Source organism: Agaricus bisporus (genome assembly GCF_000300575.1).
Source record: "Agaricus bisporus var. bisporus H97 unplaced genomic scaffold AGABI2scaffold_5, whole genome shotgun sequence".
NCBI classification, from domain to species: Eukaryota; Fungi; Basidiomycota; class Agaricomycetes; order Agaricales; family Agaricaceae; genus Agaricus; species Agaricus bisporus.
This window is the reverse complement of record NW_006267368.1, coordinates 2,126,548-2,142,771: the sequence shown is the minus strand read 5'-3', so window position 1 is coordinate 2,142,771 and position 16,224 is coordinate 2,126,548. Positions and strand designations below refer to the sequence as shown.

Here is a 16,224-nt window from a genome sequence, read left to right as displayed (position 1 = left end):
ATTGCATCTCATTTACGGGTCTACTCTAGAACGAAAGCAAGGCTTTAATAAAGTGCTCAATTAGACTTGTGCTGCCGGGTTTTGTCCGACTAATGTGATCGCGGACTAAGTGTTGTTCAGTCTATTGCCTTCGGCGTGCTGACCTGCAGCCCCATGCAAAGCACAATTAAAAATGCGGCTCCTCGAAACGAAGGGTTTCCCATCACCATGCGGAATCCTTGCGCTGTTCTCCCCTGGCTATTTGTCCGAAAAGGCATGTGTCCACCCATATCACGTGAGCTTTGGCAAGACTTGGGTCACTTTCTCGACATTTTCTATCCCAAACTTCATCGGCATCGGTGGGTCTAGCCATTTTTATGCTATAATTTTGTGTGAAATGACCAATTGCAGGCGTAATGAACTTCGATCATGACACGTGGTGTTGTCGCGTTGTGTAGCCCCCCTACCCCTTCTTATAAACGCACCAAAAATGCCGCAAGGGACTCAGACAGCGTTGTCTTTCCTCTCATCCTCTTACCTACCCTCCTGCGTCTTTAGAAGACATGGTTCAGCTGTCAAAAGTGTTGGGTGTAATAATCCTCGCCCGTAATGGTGACCGGTACAACTACTATCAAGACCCTTACACCTATGCGGGTTCCAATACGGAGACCACTGCTCTTGGAGAGGTGGGTTCTTGGATTCTTCCTGCTCTAGTCTCAATGTTTATGCATCTCTTTTTCTGCAGGTCGAGTCCCACCGTCTTGGCTCCCTCCTCCGCTCGACCTACTTTGACAGCTCCTCTTCCTCTTATATTGAGGGCATTCGTTCCGATCTCGTTGACAACAACGAGGTCAAAGTTCGCGTAAAGGCCGGTGTTGAAGGGACAGTCGTTTTCGACTCCGCTATTGCCCTTCTTCAAGGCCTTTTCCCGCCTAATCCCAAAAACAAGATTACTCTGGCTAATGATACGACTGTCGTTGCACCCCTCGGCGGTTACCAATACGTTCCAGGTCAGTTACTACGGTCAATCATCAACTGTTATTTGGGCTGAAATAACTACGTTTAGTTGAGACCGTTGAGCCTGGAAATGACCGTTCTCTCGAAAGCTGGACTAACTGTCCCGCTTTCCAGAAGCATATCAAGGAATTCTATGCTTCTGAGGATTTCAAAGCAAAGGCTAAGGATGCTCAACCTTTCTTCCATGCTGCAAAGGACTTTGTCTTCGGTCGCCCAACTACTCTCGAAAACGCTTGGAATGTGAGTGTTCAAAGGGTATAGGTTCTTTGATGATGAGATGCTGAGGATATACATAATAGATTTACGACTTCGTCAACTCTCAACTTATCCACAACAAGACTTACGCGCACCGTCTCCCGCCCACCTTTGTTGAACAAGCTCACCACTTCGCTAACTATCACGAGAACGGAGTCTTCAGTGACAAAGACATCGTTGGTATTGGTAACAGTACGTGGCTCACACATACAAATATTTGATCCGGGTCTGATGTCTTGTTCAAGTCGCTGGCCGCACTCTCTTGCACACTATTCTTTCTTCCCTCGAGCGAATTGCTTTCAATGGCGACCCTCTCCAGTTCATGGTGATCCAAACTACCTATCAACCCTTCATCTCTTTCTTCCATCAAACTGGTATCATCAAGGAACATCCCGAAATGAAAGGCATACGTGAGTCTTAATTTATTGCGTGCCCAGCTCAAAAACTAAACCAGGAACGTAGCTGACTATTCCTCTGCTATTGCTATTGAGCTTCGTCGTGGATCTCCTCCTGACGTCCGCGACTTCCTTCGTATCAAGTTCAAGAACGGAACCCACCCTCACTTTAAGGATGTCCATGTCTTTGGCCACCATGCTGATATTCCTTTGACCGAGTTCATTTACCGCGCTGAAGTACGATCACCTTCCTTTCTTTCCTCGACCCATGCTCACATATAGTCGATAGAACGCAGCCATCACCAGCAACAAGCAATGGAAAGAAGTTTGTAACGGCAATTCCGCCACTTTCGACGTTGCCGAGATGGTCACTGGTAATGATAGCACCATGCGAGCCATGCTCACTGGTGGCTCCACCTTGGTCACCCTCGTCTGTCTTTTCATTATTACCAAACTCGTGAGACGTTACCGTCAACGTGCTCGTGAAGCACGTCTTCGTTTGGATGGTGAAGAGGTGAGTCAAGTTGTTAACAACTACGGCTCCATCTCGCGTCCACAAGGTCAGTACGTCATTGGGGATGCAAGGAGCGTCGATGGTGTTGTTATACCTATGCCTGGACGTCATCCTGACCCACCTCGTTGGGTTATTTGAATTGTCGAAATGCGGCTTGATCATTGACGCCTTTTTTCTTTCTATTTTTTTTCTCTTGATTTGGGGGGGCAGTATTTGCTGATGTTCGGTTTGCAGAACATTAATGTCAATGTTCCTGTTATGGAGAAGACTAGGTTGATTTGAGGAGGGATTGTTGTAGATATACCTGCATATACGTGTCTTTTTTTTTCTTTTCTTTGCATTTGATAGGTTTTTAGAGGTTTTGGACATGATGGTTTCGTGCTCATCACTTTTATGACTGTTGTTAGGTTCTTTTTCATTTTTTGCTATATGTATTATGTCTTTTGTGTCACGATGATAGTTTGGCTTTGATTCGAATTTCGGAGGACCTTGAGACTTTGTTGTTGGAAACGACGTTTTCTTCATCGGCCTATATTGGTGGTTAGGTTGATACCTTGTGCAGATACATGCCTATCGCATATGGAACGGATTTGGCGTATATGAGTTATCGCGCACCCAATTCGCGAAAAAGTGCATCGTCCTGTGAGCTTACCCGGCTCAAGACCGTTCGTAATATCTAGCGCCGACTTTCTTATTGGATTGTGTTAAAATCTATTTGACTACAGGATGCGACCTGACCACGACTGAGTCATGGTATTGTCAATTGCCCTGCTATCGCTGGAGTGAGTCATGCAAATTCACCATCGCCCTTAATGCAGCGATTCTGACCACCGAGATGTTTTAGATAGTGAGCGACCTACGACAGTTGCGCGAGAGAAAAATCATACATTTTGCAGCAAATGGAAATTTATACCAGTGGTGCTGAATCCCTGGTATGTGCTCTGGAATAATTCTATGAACTAGAAGAAGTAGCATGTATCTGAAAAAGAGAATATCGCTGCTTAATCATGATCATGTACTTGATTAAACATTGCTCATTATTAGTAAGCGACAGAATATTTGACATTAATATTGCTGATGGAATGATCCGCCGGTTTGCTGCTATTTTCTTAAAAGATCACCATTTCGAAGAGGCTCGCGAAGTTGATGAGTTGCTGTGGAAGGCTGTTGATGCTGTTGCTTCTGTTCGGTAAGAACCTACTCAGGGGTTGTGACTAGGTACCTGACTTAGTAGAAGAAGATACAGCTGTTATTGCAATACCTTCGACTGAAAGGGTATATATGCTTCAAAGATGGACGATATTTTCAACTCGCAATGAGCCTTCCGCCGAAATTCAGCCCTATAGACAACAGTACCTTTAACTTACAACAAGCCCTTCCGAAGGATTCTATAGGCAGCGTTAATACTGCATCCGATTCCTTTCAAGAATCAGTACTCCTCTCGAATCAACTGGGACTTCTCACTCCCACGACCGTGGCCGGGACCTTCTACGGCGTTGCATTTGCCCTCTACTGTCTATATGTTCACTCACTAGCTCCTCGACTTCGGAGCAGAGACACAAGAAGACGAGATATTCTCATGCTTGCGCATAGTACCATAGTGATGCTCTGTGGACTGGCCAGTCTGATAACAAATGGTTGGGTTACCCAAGACGCCTACATCAACCATGGCAACAATCCCGGGGGCCCATATCAATATACATCCTCGATTTGTAACTCACTGCCAGTGATAGCGATCGGTCTCACCTGTCAAATGCTTGTCGATATATTAACATCAGCAATTCAGGTGTGTTGTTAATTATTCTACCGCGTGGTCTCGCTGATTTAAACAAAGGTGTGGCGCGTATGGGTTATTTTGAGTACTACTAGATATGGCAAGCTTCTCACTGTGCTGCCCTTCCTCTGTTTCTTGGCGTTCACAGGTAAGTGACTTTCACAAGGCGGTCTACTTCTCTAAAATCTATTTTTTCAGTATTACAATTAAGGACAGTTATAATCGGAACCACCCTACCGATGGAAGTAGCTGAAAAGCTGGATACCAAAACAACACGAGCGGCAGAAGTTGCAATTCAAGGAGTTACTACAATGCTTTGCACTGCGCTGATATCTCTGTATCTCATTCGTGTGAGATGGCAGCACAGAAAGCTAATTGGTATGGAATTAACAAAACACCGGAAAACCCATAACTAATGCGTAAATCTCCCCAGGCGGAGCTATAACAGTGGCATATCTAAATATTGTCGCTATGCTTGTCGAATCTTACGCCATGGAATCTATATGGTTGTTTATTGTAACCCTATACGTTTGCTTCCCTTTTCCTGTAGGAATTCTCTTTGGTGAGACGAAAACCTACATCGAGGTAAGTCTGCCATGAAATGCGTGTCAACACTAGTATTGAGTCACAAATTACAACTAGATAATTGCCTACCTCCTCGTGCTGTGCCGAGTCACCAACGGAAAAGCTTATGAATCACAAAGAGGATACGATCTGAGTTCGATGCATTGGAATGGTTCTAAACATCACACGATGTCATTCGGAGACACGAGTGGAACTGGAGATGTTCCTCCGGGATGGTCATTAAAATCATCAACGGAAATCTCACCGACTTCTATGGCTTAATAGTTGTGCTCCGTTACCACTCAGCATCTTTCATTATCAGTATATTGTTACTATATCCTATTACGAGCTAGATGGTAGTATGTGCTATTCAAGACTCGATATCGGTAGCTAGATATCATCGTGGTTGATCTTCGGATGTGATCATGAAACGTTTCTCGTGCGCCGCCAGGGTTAACGAAATGCTTGCGAGCTAATCCCAAATTCCACCGAAAAGTATGCATGTCGTGAAGTTTGTTTCAAAGCCCGCACGAAGCAACTCATCCTCTCACATAAGATTGAGAGTAGCTGACCCGTTTCAGATGTGAAGACAATTCTGCAAAGTGATAACATAATAACCTCGTTTGTCGTCAGGTAGGCACTCAGCCGGTTCTTAGATGCCGTTTATAGCGATTGGCGAGCTAGAACGACCGCACAAAGGACAGCCATAAATGAGCAATCTGAGAGGCAATGTTTAGTAATAGCGCAGCCCGGGCAAGCGATATGTCATCATCATCGGGGAATTGAGAGCGACTGGGAAACGTCTACTAGACGGACGAATCAGATAGATGCTTCTCTCAGTCGAGATATTGTCGGACTGATTGTTTCCCTCGAGTCAATTTCTGATCGAAGTGATTTATCCCCGTTTAACTTTAGGCCATCTGTTCCCGTGCTCAGATATCGCTCAGATATCAGACGTTCAGCGGCTGGGCAACTGCTGTCCCCAGTTGCTGCAGCTGCTCTTACGAGAATCCTGAAAACCTGCGTATGCGAGGACAGCTATCAGTATGTGATAGCGACCGCAAGGCTGATGCTGAGTTATGGGACCGCATCCGCGTGGGGGAGGATGGGGAGCTACCGGTTACTAGACGCACAGCTTTTCAACTTCTATTTGATGCAGGGTCGTAGCCAAAGTCAGACAATGAAGATTTTACACTTAAGAAACATCTTTGTTCCTTTCTCTTGTACCGTCTCATTTGATACTAGCTGCAACTATTCTTTCGACGCTCACTTCATTAGACCCCAGCTCATCTTTTGTGTAACGCTCTTTAACTACCTCCACAGATAACGATGTCAGACGGCGATTGTTGTATGGTATGCTGTTGTTTTTGTTCTATTTTCAGTGAGTTCTGGTTTTGTCGTTGAATTCAATAACGTCCTCTGAGCCCGCTACAGGTTTATGCAACACTACCGTCGGCACTCACCCTTTTTGTATGAAAATTCTTCCCATGTTTCAGTTGTGTCGCGTTCAACTTTGACACTACATCAGGTTTTCCTCGTTCCTGCTTCAAATGCCGACGCTCGAAGTTCGATGACGACGAATTTATTGACGAAGTTGTCAAAGACAACGAACGACGACGAACAGTTGAACGGGGGGATCCTGAAGCCATGTATCATGTCAAACAACCGGAGCCTGTGGCACAGATGGACACACAATATCCCCCGCGAAGGCCTATAAGCCATCTGCATCAGGAGCAGCAACAAATGCATAAACCTCAGTCAGAAGCCCCAGCAAGGCATGGCAGTTTAGAAAATGGTGGAAGGCGCGAGGAAAATTAGAAGGCAGTGACTGGTCACTCATTTGAACGTTTCAGGATGGATATTCAGATCAGCTTCTTAGATAGCCGCCAGGTGCGGATTTTGAAGGGAATTACACTTCAAAGCTTCATTGGTCATTCTCGAACTGCGCTGATAGACTTTTGAAGAAGAAAATTAATTCGCAAGGCGGGTGTACGTTGTGACGGTTGAGGACGTTGAGGGTGTGGGGATAGGTTGAGTTGTCTGCGGCTCGCAGACAAGGCCAATTCCAGCGTGCTTCGGCCAGTCAGTTGGGCACGGGATAGGCGTGTCCTCAACAGGCTTTGGCACTGCAATGACCGTAGCAAATAAGACTGCAAGGGTGGCGGTGAGAGTGCAAATCTTCATATCTGATTTTGCCAGCCATGAATATTACGGATTCATCTTGATAGCTTCACTGGCTACGTACCGATTGTATAGCTGGGGATGGAGGTCCTGCAGATTGTACGGGGCGTGAAGGTGCTTAACCATGTCTGTCAGTACGATATTTTGGAAATTGAATAGACCAGGCTAAGGCGTACCGGGGAAAATTTACACCCTCAAAAGTCTACTTGTCTTCCTGCGGCCAACCGACATATTTGGCCGTCTTTATATACTTGAACTCTTCCGGCTTCTTGGGAAAATGTCTCATAGAAACTAGGCAAATGCGCTTCGTACTAGGTCGTTTGAAGCTAGAGCCCTGCCAACAAGTGGCGCCGCGCCCTGACGGTACTGAATGATCCTGAGAAGGGGGTGCTGTTGAAGGAAATTGAGAAGAGATTGTATTGCGATAGGGTCATATACATATATTTAACAGTGTGTGCCGTGCGTGTATGGTATACTTGTAAACTTCACGGATCACCACCGTATATCCAATGTAGTACGGGACAAACTCACCGTCAGCTACGGCCATAACCTAGCCGTTAGCCCTAAATTTGGCATTGCCTAAAACATGTTTGAAACGTGAATCTACTAAACGATAGAGTCAGGGCCAGGTTTTCTTATTATTGTTTTTCCATCATACCACACCATCGCTCGACAACATGTTGATAAATCCCGCGCCGTATTTGACAGCCCTCCGCAACCACGGATTCCCCGAGCGTTTGATTGTTGACGCACTTATGCGGCGACCTCCGTGCCTTTTGGTGCGAAATAGCAGCTCAGGAGAAGGGTAACTAGGTATATATTGACACGCCGCAAACGATCGAAGAGGGTGAAATCTCCTAGGAGTAATAATGTGAGATTGAGGAATGGAATGTACACCACCTTTTAAATTTAATACTTTGATGTGATGGAAAGTAGATAGCCCTCATACCCGGATTGAATATTGATGTATTTCATGGTGCTGGTCAGGAATGTGATGCCTCCTTGAGAGGTCGAGCTTGACACATTTCTCAAGCAAGCTCGCCTTCGTCCGAAAATTCTTAACGAGGTGAAAGGGACAAGACAATGGGTCTGGGAGAGCGAGGAAGTGAAGCTATTAGGCTCTTCATAGAATTAGTCCGCAAAAGGGTTTTGCATCACGATCATGCTCTGAAAAATATTTGCATCTAAACCGCCGCAAACGAGAATGATGATTGAAAACAGATGAGACAGATGGGAAAACGATGCGCACGAATAGCCAATTAATCCAATTAAAACTACCTATGAATAGCCCAGCGGTTTGCAGCACGTATAACATAACTTGTGTTTCTCAATGCTCCACCCTTCAGGACAATCAAATGGTTCTACTGCCCAGCATCCGTGACACTCGGCCGTCCCTGAGCGAAATTTTGGCCCTTTTGAATTGGCGAGCGTCGTAGTGGCGAACAACAGTAGAGGTACAATGATAAGCCCGAATACGAGCTTCATTGTCTAACTTGCAGGTCACGTTAATGAAGATGAGTCTATCGTAGAGCCTGGAAGAAATTCCTGGGCTTCAATATACTTTTGTTACAAATTATAGTCAGTGATTGACTTGATGTCAGATCAATGGGACGGGACTTACGGTTTGCCCGGCAAGCCTTCTAGTAGGAATAAAACTGATTAAAAAGTTGAGAAAGATGAAAACGTGTTGAAGTTGCTGGCTAACAGTTGGGCAAGGCATTTTATGATGGCATCATAAACCAGGGAAAACTCCGAGCCAGGGGTGATCGTGCCACCTTTTGGCTAAGTTCACTGGTAAGTATCAACCGTTCTGACTTTCGGCCGATTCATGAACGTCTCCGGACTGCAAAATTATAGTATGTCTTAACGGACAACCACGTAACATCTGCTCTTATAATACCGTCCATTCTTTAGTTTTAACTCCCCTTCCAAACCGACTCGGAGTTCCAAACATACCGTTACTCCACGACTTTTAAGTGAGCGCCGACGTGCTCTTCGCACATTCATAGTTAAATCTGAGCTATGCGGAAGAACGTATCCCATCAAAATATTATCTCCTCTGAATCTCCAACTTGTTCGGTCAATATTCAACGTAAGATGTGAAACTTCATTTTGGGTATGGAAAGGTATAAAAGGAGGGCATCGACCCCTCTCAGAGACCCATCTTTCCAAGCAGCTAACAACCGGACCACCATCCTCTCAATAACACGTAGGTCCCATTTTCAGCTTTCCGTGAGCGCCGCTGACGTTCGAGTAGATCGCTGTCAGCACCATGAAGACGGGCATCATTGCATTCATCGCAGCTGGACTAACAGCACACATTGCATTGGCTAACCCAATGGCCCATGCGCGCGATACCGGCATAATATGCACCTGCGACAATGTTAACTGTACCGAACCTCCCAGCAGGCTCTTCTGTCAGAGGGAGCTCGATTGTTGTCCGGGATGGAAGGAATTACCCTGTGACCCCATTTTCCCGCCACCCAACACAGTGGGAGGATTTGCCCTCTGCCGACTACCTTTAGAGGATTACTAGAGAATATCCAGGAGGCGCTCGGGGCCCAGAAGCTCTGCCTTATCAGACTGTAACTCGAATAGTTGATTACAATATAAAGAACACGCATGCTACAAGCTCGTAAGTTGTAACCCTGGAGTCTGAGATTAAAGGACTCGATGTGAAAAAACGACCGACCCCGGATCAATTGAGCTTGATTGAAGTAGTAAGGCATTGCTCAGTCGTTTTCAATGATATTCAACCGTCTAGAGGCATCATGCATCAACCATTGATGATGTACTACGATTCACGAAGGGGATTCAACTCGATCATATGTGACTCAGTCGCCCGCTGGCATAAGCGATATGAACACTTGTACAATTAGTAGGTAGTGACTATAACATCCACAGAGTATACTAGAATTCTTGGTCCTGCGGACGTTGTAATTTGAAAAAAATAATAAGTTCACAACGCACTGGCTCTATACGATAACATTTCTGTTTACAGTCCATCCTCTCCCAAACACGCCAAGAAGCTTATCTTTCAACCAAAAAACCCTTGTCGACCTGCACTCCTGTCTCTGGTTCCACCACTCCCACCCTTGCCAGAGCCAAGACTTATAATCATTGGAGTCCTTCAACCATTTCTCACTCATTACACTCCTTTCTTCACCATCAGCTAAAAACCATTGATAATACCACCACGGGGGTCCACATTTCCCCATAGAACCGACATCAAAACCGGGAATACCAACACGTGTGGCGTCAGGGTTGTCTAACCATATACCAAAAACACGTTCGGGAAAGAGGAGGAAAAGGGCATTTATGAGTGTTTGATCTTTTCCGACAAAGTAACCTTTGTGAAGGTAATAATCGTGGTAGATATAATACGTCTCTGACCACCAAGATATTGTGCTTGGAGATCCGCCGAAGAATGAGCCTAATGGCAATTGAATACTCATCGGTCAAAGGCATGGTGAATATATTACGTAGGTTATGCTTACCTTCACTGATATCCATATCAACAGGGCCATCATCTTCCATCCAGTACCGTTTCGCCCAACCGAATATACCAGTAAACGGGAAGAACAGCAAATCATTTTTCATCTTGCCTCGCGATTCCGTAAAGCCGCCAGCCTCAACAACGCGTTCAACACCAATATTCCACACTTCTTCCACGCGGCTCGGATTCGGCCACTCGGTATACACATGGTCAAACCTAAAACTCCCTGCGTCATTCCAAAAAGCATAATCGTATACCTCTCCTTTCTCCTCCTCTAAGTGCTTGACAGCACTATCAAGTAACCAAGGTTTTGCATTCCAGACGGCATATAATTCTGGATTGTGATATGAAGCTTCTCGATCAATGGTATGAAAGTGCTCATACGCATTTTCTAAACCTCGTAAAGGAGAAATATCGAACGGCGAGGTGAAAGTGGTGTTGATATAGATGGGCAAGGAACCTCGTAATGAGAGAATCATGGAAGATAGGGAAGGAGGAGCATAAAAGTAGACTGGAGTCGTGATTGATTTCAGGAATTTGCCTAACCAGTTTTCGTAGTCTTCATGAGAATGTTTGGATTTGGCGAGAGGAAAGAGCGCAGAGACAAGTAGTATTCTTGGTTCTGCTGGAGGGGATGCGGGCCTTAACGCCAGTGGCGGAGCGGTCGAAGGCGATGATGAGACATGGTTAGGGGGAGTGGTTAGGCGGCGGTTATAATCTGGTAGCGTTGTTTTGATATATATCAGATAGAGAACTATAAGGAAGACAAAGAAATAAATGGTAGACTTGAAAGTCCTTGGTCCGTGGAGGAGGGGAGAAAACATGGCAGAGCTAAGGTTATGCCCAGTGAGTAAAAGGTCTTAAAAGCCCGATTACGAGCGCGCATCCGGGGAAAAACAGGACGCATCCATGTAAGGAGTTTTGTGTTGGAGATTCCAACACAAAACGCCATTGGCTGGGCGACAAAGACCTTCTCAAACTTCTGTTTGATCATCTGAACCCGACCACAGCGCCCTCTGATGGCGGCTACTACTGCAGCCTATCGGTAGTCACAGGTCAATCGAATTTTGCGTGCGCAGCCCCGCGGTCATCTTCTTTGTCGTATTGGTTAATCTGAAGTTATCATATATACATTTTCTCCTCATGATCATTGTTCTGTAACCGCATCCCAAAATAACCACAGTTGGATTATGTAATTAATTAATCCTCCACCCCTCGTGGAGGGGGGCATGTAAAGTACAGTATAGGGGGCTTCATTATAGGCCTCGAAGCATGCAAAGCCTCATGTTCAGTCGAAAACATGCTAAGGTACTTCCGTATGCACGGGCGAATAAGCCCTCTGGGGCAGTGGCAGTTACGATACTAATTATAACTCCTGTTGCGATTGCCACGAATAATCCTGTAATGACAAAGGTATGAGCACTCTTCCAATGATGATGACCATTCTCTAGCATCTGCCGAACTCCGCTTCCCAACAAGCACAACATTGTGATCAGATTTATCTCTCACAATTCTCGTCTCTTTACTTTACTTTCTTCACAACCCAGTGATAGCCGCTTCAATGCCCACTGGCACGGGTCTCCGCAGTCTTTAGAACGCAATTCCTATCAGGGGGCGCTGATTTCTACATGCTTCGAACATAGCCTCTCAGAAAACACTTGGAGAGTCCCACATGGAACAAGTTAACAACGGGTTAATTTTTCCACATCGGTAAATCAACGCCGGATATTGTAATCCAAAAATCGCAGTCAGGTACAGACCGTACAGTTGAGTAATACAACTAGACACATAACAAAAATCCTCGAGTACAAGCTGTGTATGTACAATAAACACTATCACACTGTAACCTCCTACATCTACACCGGGTGACCTCTGTTCCATTAAAATTACATTACCATCGCCCGCTTTCCATCCACACGTTCAGTTACATGACTCGCTTTATGCAAATGGCGGGTTAGAGGATAGATGGGTATAGATAGTCATCGTGAGATTCATCCTTCATATCATCCATAATAAATCAGAATTGACGATGTGAGGTAGGAGCAAACAATGCGCTTTCTACTTCTTCCTCCTGTTCACCGTTGTTGAGGGAATCAAAGCCAATTAAATTACCGAGGGACATCAGGCTATTGTCCTCCGTGGAAGCATTCTAGAATTGTAGACCATTAGTGGTAGTGCCATTGGTTGATAATATGGTTCTTACGAAAGGTCCTGGTGAGTCAAATTGTTCTTGCGCCACAGTCATCTCGAATTCCGTGGACGGATTGAAAAACGTATTTCCAGTCAAGTCTTCGGACATCCTTATGCCAGCCATTTCGTTGCACAAATCTCCTACTTGCTCGAGATACATCTCCTGTATCTGAAATTCGCGGACGCTAGGCGAAATGTCTTCCCATTGAACGTCAGGAGAGTATCTCCTTGCGAGCTCTTCATACTGCTCGATGTCTATACCGGCTTCTTCCAGGAATTCATAAAATGAAGGTACTGGAGGAGGAGATGCAGAAGAATTTGCGTAGGTAGAGTAAGCTGGATAAACGTCGCCGAAAGATGTGGCGGCTGTTGCGCTTGCGTAAGCTCGAGGTGGTAACAACATGGAAAGTAAACGCTTACAGCCTCGATTATCGACATATTCAGGTAGCGAAGGGAAAGGAGATCCAGATCCAGTATCGTCTATAGCCATTCCGTCTACTTGCATTGAAAGGTCATCAACTTGATGCGCGCTCATATCAAGAGCGGGAAAGGTTGAGTGATCATGAGGGGATATAATCCTTGAAAATGCGCATGTGAGACGGTAAAAGAAGAGGGGAAGACCGTACACACTCGTACTCTGGTTGTGACATATATTTCAAGACATCTAACGTCGATTCATATTGCTGACCATCGCCGCCACTGAAGTCAAAGGGTTGGTGAAATAAATCTTTTCGCTAAATTGGCGAACACGTACAAATGAGTTTCGGAAGATTCATAAGTATTATAATTGAACAATAAGTGCTGAAGGTCACTTGGTGCATTGTTAACGTTGTCGATCAATGTGGCGAGGGCGTGCGCCAACGGCATTTCGTTTGCCGCTTGCAGATCCTGCGGAGATATATTCAGTCTGCCTAACAAATCCACCATGTTAGACACTGCGTTTGGATTGTCTACGAGAGTTGCCATGGGATTTGCAGTGGTAGTGGAAGCTGTGTTGAGCTGTGTTTTTAGCGCGCAGAAACGGCTAGAAAAGAGGAATGATGTCATGTCACGTGATGTAACAGCAAACAAAACTGGGGCCCACAAGCGCACACAACCAACCATGGTCTCTGGCTCTGCGCTGTTCAGTTTGGTGGGCTGGTCTATCGTCCCAGACTTCGCTACTCGCCAACTTCTCACTTTCATCCACAAGACTCTCGCAAACAGACTCCCCAGATACTCCCCACCCAGCCAAGGAACCCCCGCATATCGTCAGCACTATGCCTATACCTTTGCTTTTGTCGTTCTCGGCTATCTTTTGTACAATATGATTCAATCTGCTCGGGCTCTGCCTCCCAATTTCTATGAGATCCTCGGCGTGGCGTCCCATGTAGATGAAAATGGCTTGAAGGCTGCGTTTAGGCAGTTTGCAAAGTGGAATCATCCCGATAGGCCTGGTGTTGGAGAGGAGGGTGCTCGTATGTTCATGGTGGTTAGAGAGAGTTTTGAAGCTCTGAAAAATCCTGCGGTTCGATTTGCGTATGATAGGTAAGTGCAGTATACCAATTGCCGAATTATAGTATGAACTTACTTTGGTAGGTTTGGGCCTGACGTGTTGACCTGGAAAACCTGCAAGACGCAACGCGATTTTCTCTACCATGGTATTCTGCAGTCATCAGGTTATCATATTGTCACCTTTGCTGTACTTATCTTCTGGTCTACTATCGGAAAACACAGCCCAGCCTCCTTTGTACGTGTCACGTCATCAGAGCGCTACAGTTGACCTTACCTGTTCCTAGTGGCGATTCCTCGTCTTTTCGTTCTTCCTCCTATCCGAGCTCACACTAGTCATTGCTCCCCCTGGGCACAAATCTATCATATTCGGCCTATTTTCCAATCGCGTCATTTTTCAACACATCCTCTTCTTGCATCAACTTTTCCTGTTTTTCAGCGTAGCTCTCAGCCGCGTTGCTCCGCTCTTCTCGTCCGGTGTAGATGATCCACGTTTGGAAAAGGCCGTGTTGGAAAAAACACGAGCTTTGGCTAGCGTCGCTGACCGCGAAGGTAAATATCTCTTTTTTTTCATGGCTAGCCGAAAAATAATTGACATGATTAGTCTCAATCATCCTGCACACGGACTTCCATTCTATATCTCCTTCTCCAGCTCCATCCAATGGTCGAGCAACGGTTCCTCTCATGACGCCCCTACCCAAAGAGGAAACCATATCACTCTTACAATCCCTCTTACCCAAAATGCAAGATCTCGTTATCGAGCATAACCTTAAAAAGGATTCCGGTCCACTTCGGAGTGCTTGGGAACAAGCTATCTCACGGGGGAGGAGACTTCTTTTTTCTTCTGACCCGCAAAATGATCTGCAGAGCCAAGTGAAGAATTTCTGGGAAGCGGAAAATGCAGATATCACTGGTTTTTCTACCGTCGATGGGAGTGCTTATTGTGTTGTGGATGGTCAGACTGAGGAAATGAATCTGGAGCCTTTGCCTTCTCCACCGCGTTCATTGTCGCCTAAACATTCAACAAACATGGAAAAACGGCTGTCACAGGATATTTCGGTAGATTAATTTGTTGATCCTTTAGTTTGAGTTTTGTATTGTAAAATCTCGCGGCAAATATGAAAAGACCCTGATGATGAGAAGACTTGTAGTGTTGCCAGCCTTGGCCCGCTTCAATTGCCCAAGAAGGAGAAGGAGGCGGGTAACTAGATAGTGCAGTTTAGATCCTCTTCGAAGGATGGCTGTACGAACGGAACTCCGGACCGTCGTTGTTGAATAACGTTATGGCGTGGGAAAGGACTTATAGTTCGGAATATACTCCGATAATTAGGCTCGCGGCTCGTTCAAGATGTGGCCCGTAGTAGGGGAGTAGGGGAATGCCCGAGATAAGAGAGGAAGTAGCATATGGTTGTTAATGCCAATCATTTCTTTTGAATGACCCCATGTTGTGTTGCCAAGTGCGCGGCGTGATTTATACAAGCCAAGTTTTATTGCCGCGCCCTCTTTCGACTCTCGAGTTTTGGAAAAACCATTATTGGTGGTTGACTTTAAGATGTTCATCGAGAGTCAGTGAAGTGTTGTGTATGCTTGGTGAAAGAATCATTTGGAATGTCCGGTGTTGGTTGAAACTAATTTCGTATTGCTATCAAGTTCGATGTCATATTCGGAACTTCTGGAGCCAAGAGTTCAAGAACGGGGGTTTTTTTTTTTACTGAAAGGAATGATCAACAATTCAGAAAAGTCATATGTCCACGTAGTAACGACCAAGTCGAATTTTAGTACTTACTAAGTAGTAAAATTCTTGGCTAGAAGCCCTAGCCAATAATACCGCCTGTGAAAGGATGAATTGTCAGAATCTCCGGGGGTTATGGAGAGTAGCAAGAAAAAAAAAAAAGTGGTGAATGTTCCGCCCCGCCAAGCATTGAATGTCGTAGACCTCGGAACTTGGATTTGGAACATCCGAGTTCGTATTAATTGATGCCAATACTTATTTACTATGTATGTATCATCCTTGTTACCCGTACCCATGTCAGTTGATATATCCCCGTATTTTTCTGTGTGTACACGCCGTACATCGGAAAGGCCCGCGGTCTTGATATTGTATTTTGACCAACCAATGGGTTACCGAATAGTCGGTATATATCATGATGTGTGATGTGATGCCCAGGTTTTTTTAACGGTAATAGCCGTGAAGCTGTCATGATGAACATGATGTTTGTTTTTCAGTCTTTTGATTCTTTGAAGATTGTGTTTATGATCATTACATCAAAGTTCTTGGATTTGTTGACAAAATTTGAGTCGGTTCGTAAAATTGTTGGTGGGTTTTCGTGTTCAAAGTTGACGAACGTTTTCAACTCTTCACTTGTAA

At 45.3% G+C, this 16,224-nt stretch overlaps 9 protein-coding genes across 9 annotated transcripts; 5 read left to right on the top strand and 4 right to left on the bottom strand.

Annotated features, from left to right (window-relative positions):
• Positions 1 to 457: 457 nt before the first annotated feature.
• Positions 458 to 2,637, top strand: AGABI2DRAFT_192925 (hypothetical protein). The gene is made up of 8 exons (XM_006461362.1): positions 458 to 665; positions 725 to 989; positions 1,046 to 1,236; positions 1,296 to 1,443; positions 1,497 to 1,661; positions 1,714 to 1,883; positions 1,936 to 2,160; positions 2,395 to 2,637. The coding sequence occupies exons 1-8, from the start codon at positions 543 to 545 to the stop codon at positions 2,440 to 2,442; spliced, it is 1,335 nt and encodes a 444-aa protein (XP_006461425.1). The 5' UTR covers positions 458 to 542; the 3' UTR covers positions 2,443 to 2,637.
• An 838-nt stretch (positions 2,638 to 3,475) lies between these two features.
• On the top strand, positions 3,476 to 4,780 carry AGABI2DRAFT_118319 (hypothetical protein; the record flags this gene model as incomplete). The annotated part of the gene is made up of 5 exons (XM_006461361.1): positions 3,476 to 3,946; positions 3,995 to 4,082; positions 4,133 to 4,312; positions 4,368 to 4,519; positions 4,577 to 4,780. The coding sequence occupies 5 exons, from the start codon at positions 3,476 to 3,478 to the stop codon at positions 4,778 to 4,780; spliced, it is 1,095 nt and encodes a 364-aa protein (XP_006461424.1).
• Positions 4,781 to 5,726: 946 nt separating this feature from the next.
• On the top strand, positions 5,727 to 6,435 carry AGABI2DRAFT_136444 (hypothetical protein). Its single transcript, XM_006461360.1, has 3 exons — positions 5,727 to 5,879; positions 5,933 to 5,968; positions 6,027 to 6,435. Exon 3 carries the CDS (start codon positions 6,146 to 6,148, stop codon positions 6,314 to 6,316), a length of 171 nt encoding a protein of 56 aa, XP_006461423.1. The 5' UTR covers positions 5,727 to 5,879; positions 5,933 to 5,968; positions 6,027 to 6,145; the 3' UTR covers positions 6,317 to 6,435.
• Positions 6,436 to 6,491: 56 nt separating this feature from the next.
• AGABI2DRAFT_136443 (hypothetical protein) lies at positions 6,492 to 6,682 on the bottom strand (the record flags this gene model as incomplete). The annotated part of the gene is made up of 1 exon (XM_006461359.1): positions 6,492 to 6,682. A coding segment is annotated over one exon (191 nt), but the record flags the coding sequence as incomplete, so codon positions are not given.
• Positions 6,683 to 7,859: 1,177 nt separating this feature from the next.
• On the bottom strand, positions 7,860 to 8,372 carry AGABI2DRAFT_136441 (hypothetical protein). Its single transcript, XM_006461358.1, has 2 exons — positions 8,301 to 8,372; positions 7,860 to 8,239 (listed from the first exon to the last, which is right to left on the bottom strand). Exon 2 carries the CDS (start codon positions 8,162 to 8,164, stop codon positions 7,958 to 7,960), a length of 207 nt encoding a protein of 68 aa, XP_006461421.1. The 5' UTR covers positions 8,165 to 8,239; positions 8,301 to 8,372; the 3' UTR covers positions 7,860 to 7,957.
• Positions 8,373 to 8,843: 471 nt separating this feature from the next.
• Positions 8,844 to 9,312, top strand: AGABI2DRAFT_185668 (hypothetical protein). The gene is made up of 2 exons (XM_006461357.1): positions 8,844 to 8,888; positions 8,937 to 9,312. The coding sequence occupies exon 2, from the start codon at positions 8,952 to 8,954 to the stop codon at positions 9,213 to 9,215; it is 264 nt and encodes an 87-aa protein (XP_006461420.1). The 5' UTR covers positions 8,844 to 8,888; positions 8,937 to 8,951; the 3' UTR covers positions 9,216 to 9,312.
• A 438-nt stretch (positions 9,313 to 9,750) lies between these two features.
• AGABI2DRAFT_222196 (hypothetical protein) lies at positions 9,751 to 10,967 on the bottom strand (the record flags this gene model as incomplete). The annotated part of the gene is made up of 2 exons (XM_006461356.1): positions 10,177 to 10,967; positions 9,751 to 10,112 (listed from the first exon to the last, which is right to left on the bottom strand). Coding segments are annotated over exons 1-2 (840 nt in total), but the record flags the coding sequence as incomplete, so codon positions are not given.
• Positions 10,968 to 12,170: 1,203 nt separating this feature from the next.
• AGABI2DRAFT_185667 (hypothetical protein) lies at positions 12,171 to 12,536 on the bottom strand. Its single transcript, XM_006461355.1, has 2 exons — positions 12,379 to 12,536; positions 12,171 to 12,324 (listed from the first exon to the last, which is right to left on the bottom strand). The coding sequence occupies exons 1-2, from the start codon at positions 12,523 to 12,525 to the stop codon at positions 12,193 to 12,195; spliced, it is 279 nt and encodes a 92-aa protein (XP_006461418.1). The 5' UTR covers positions 12,526 to 12,536; the 3' UTR covers positions 12,171 to 12,192.
• A 931-nt stretch (positions 12,537 to 13,467) lies between these two features.
• AGABI2DRAFT_205203 (hypothetical protein) lies at positions 13,468 to 14,996 on the top strand (the record flags this gene model as incomplete). The annotated part of the gene is made up of 4 exons (XM_006461354.1): positions 13,468 to 13,892; positions 13,944 to 14,094; positions 14,144 to 14,408; positions 14,461 to 14,996. 4 exons carry the CDS (start codon positions 13,468 to 13,470, stop codon positions 14,922 to 14,924), a joined length of 1,305 nt encoding a protein of 434 aa, XP_006461417.1. The 3' UTR covers positions 14,925 to 14,996.
• Positions 14,997 to 16,224: the final 1,228 nt, after the last annotated feature.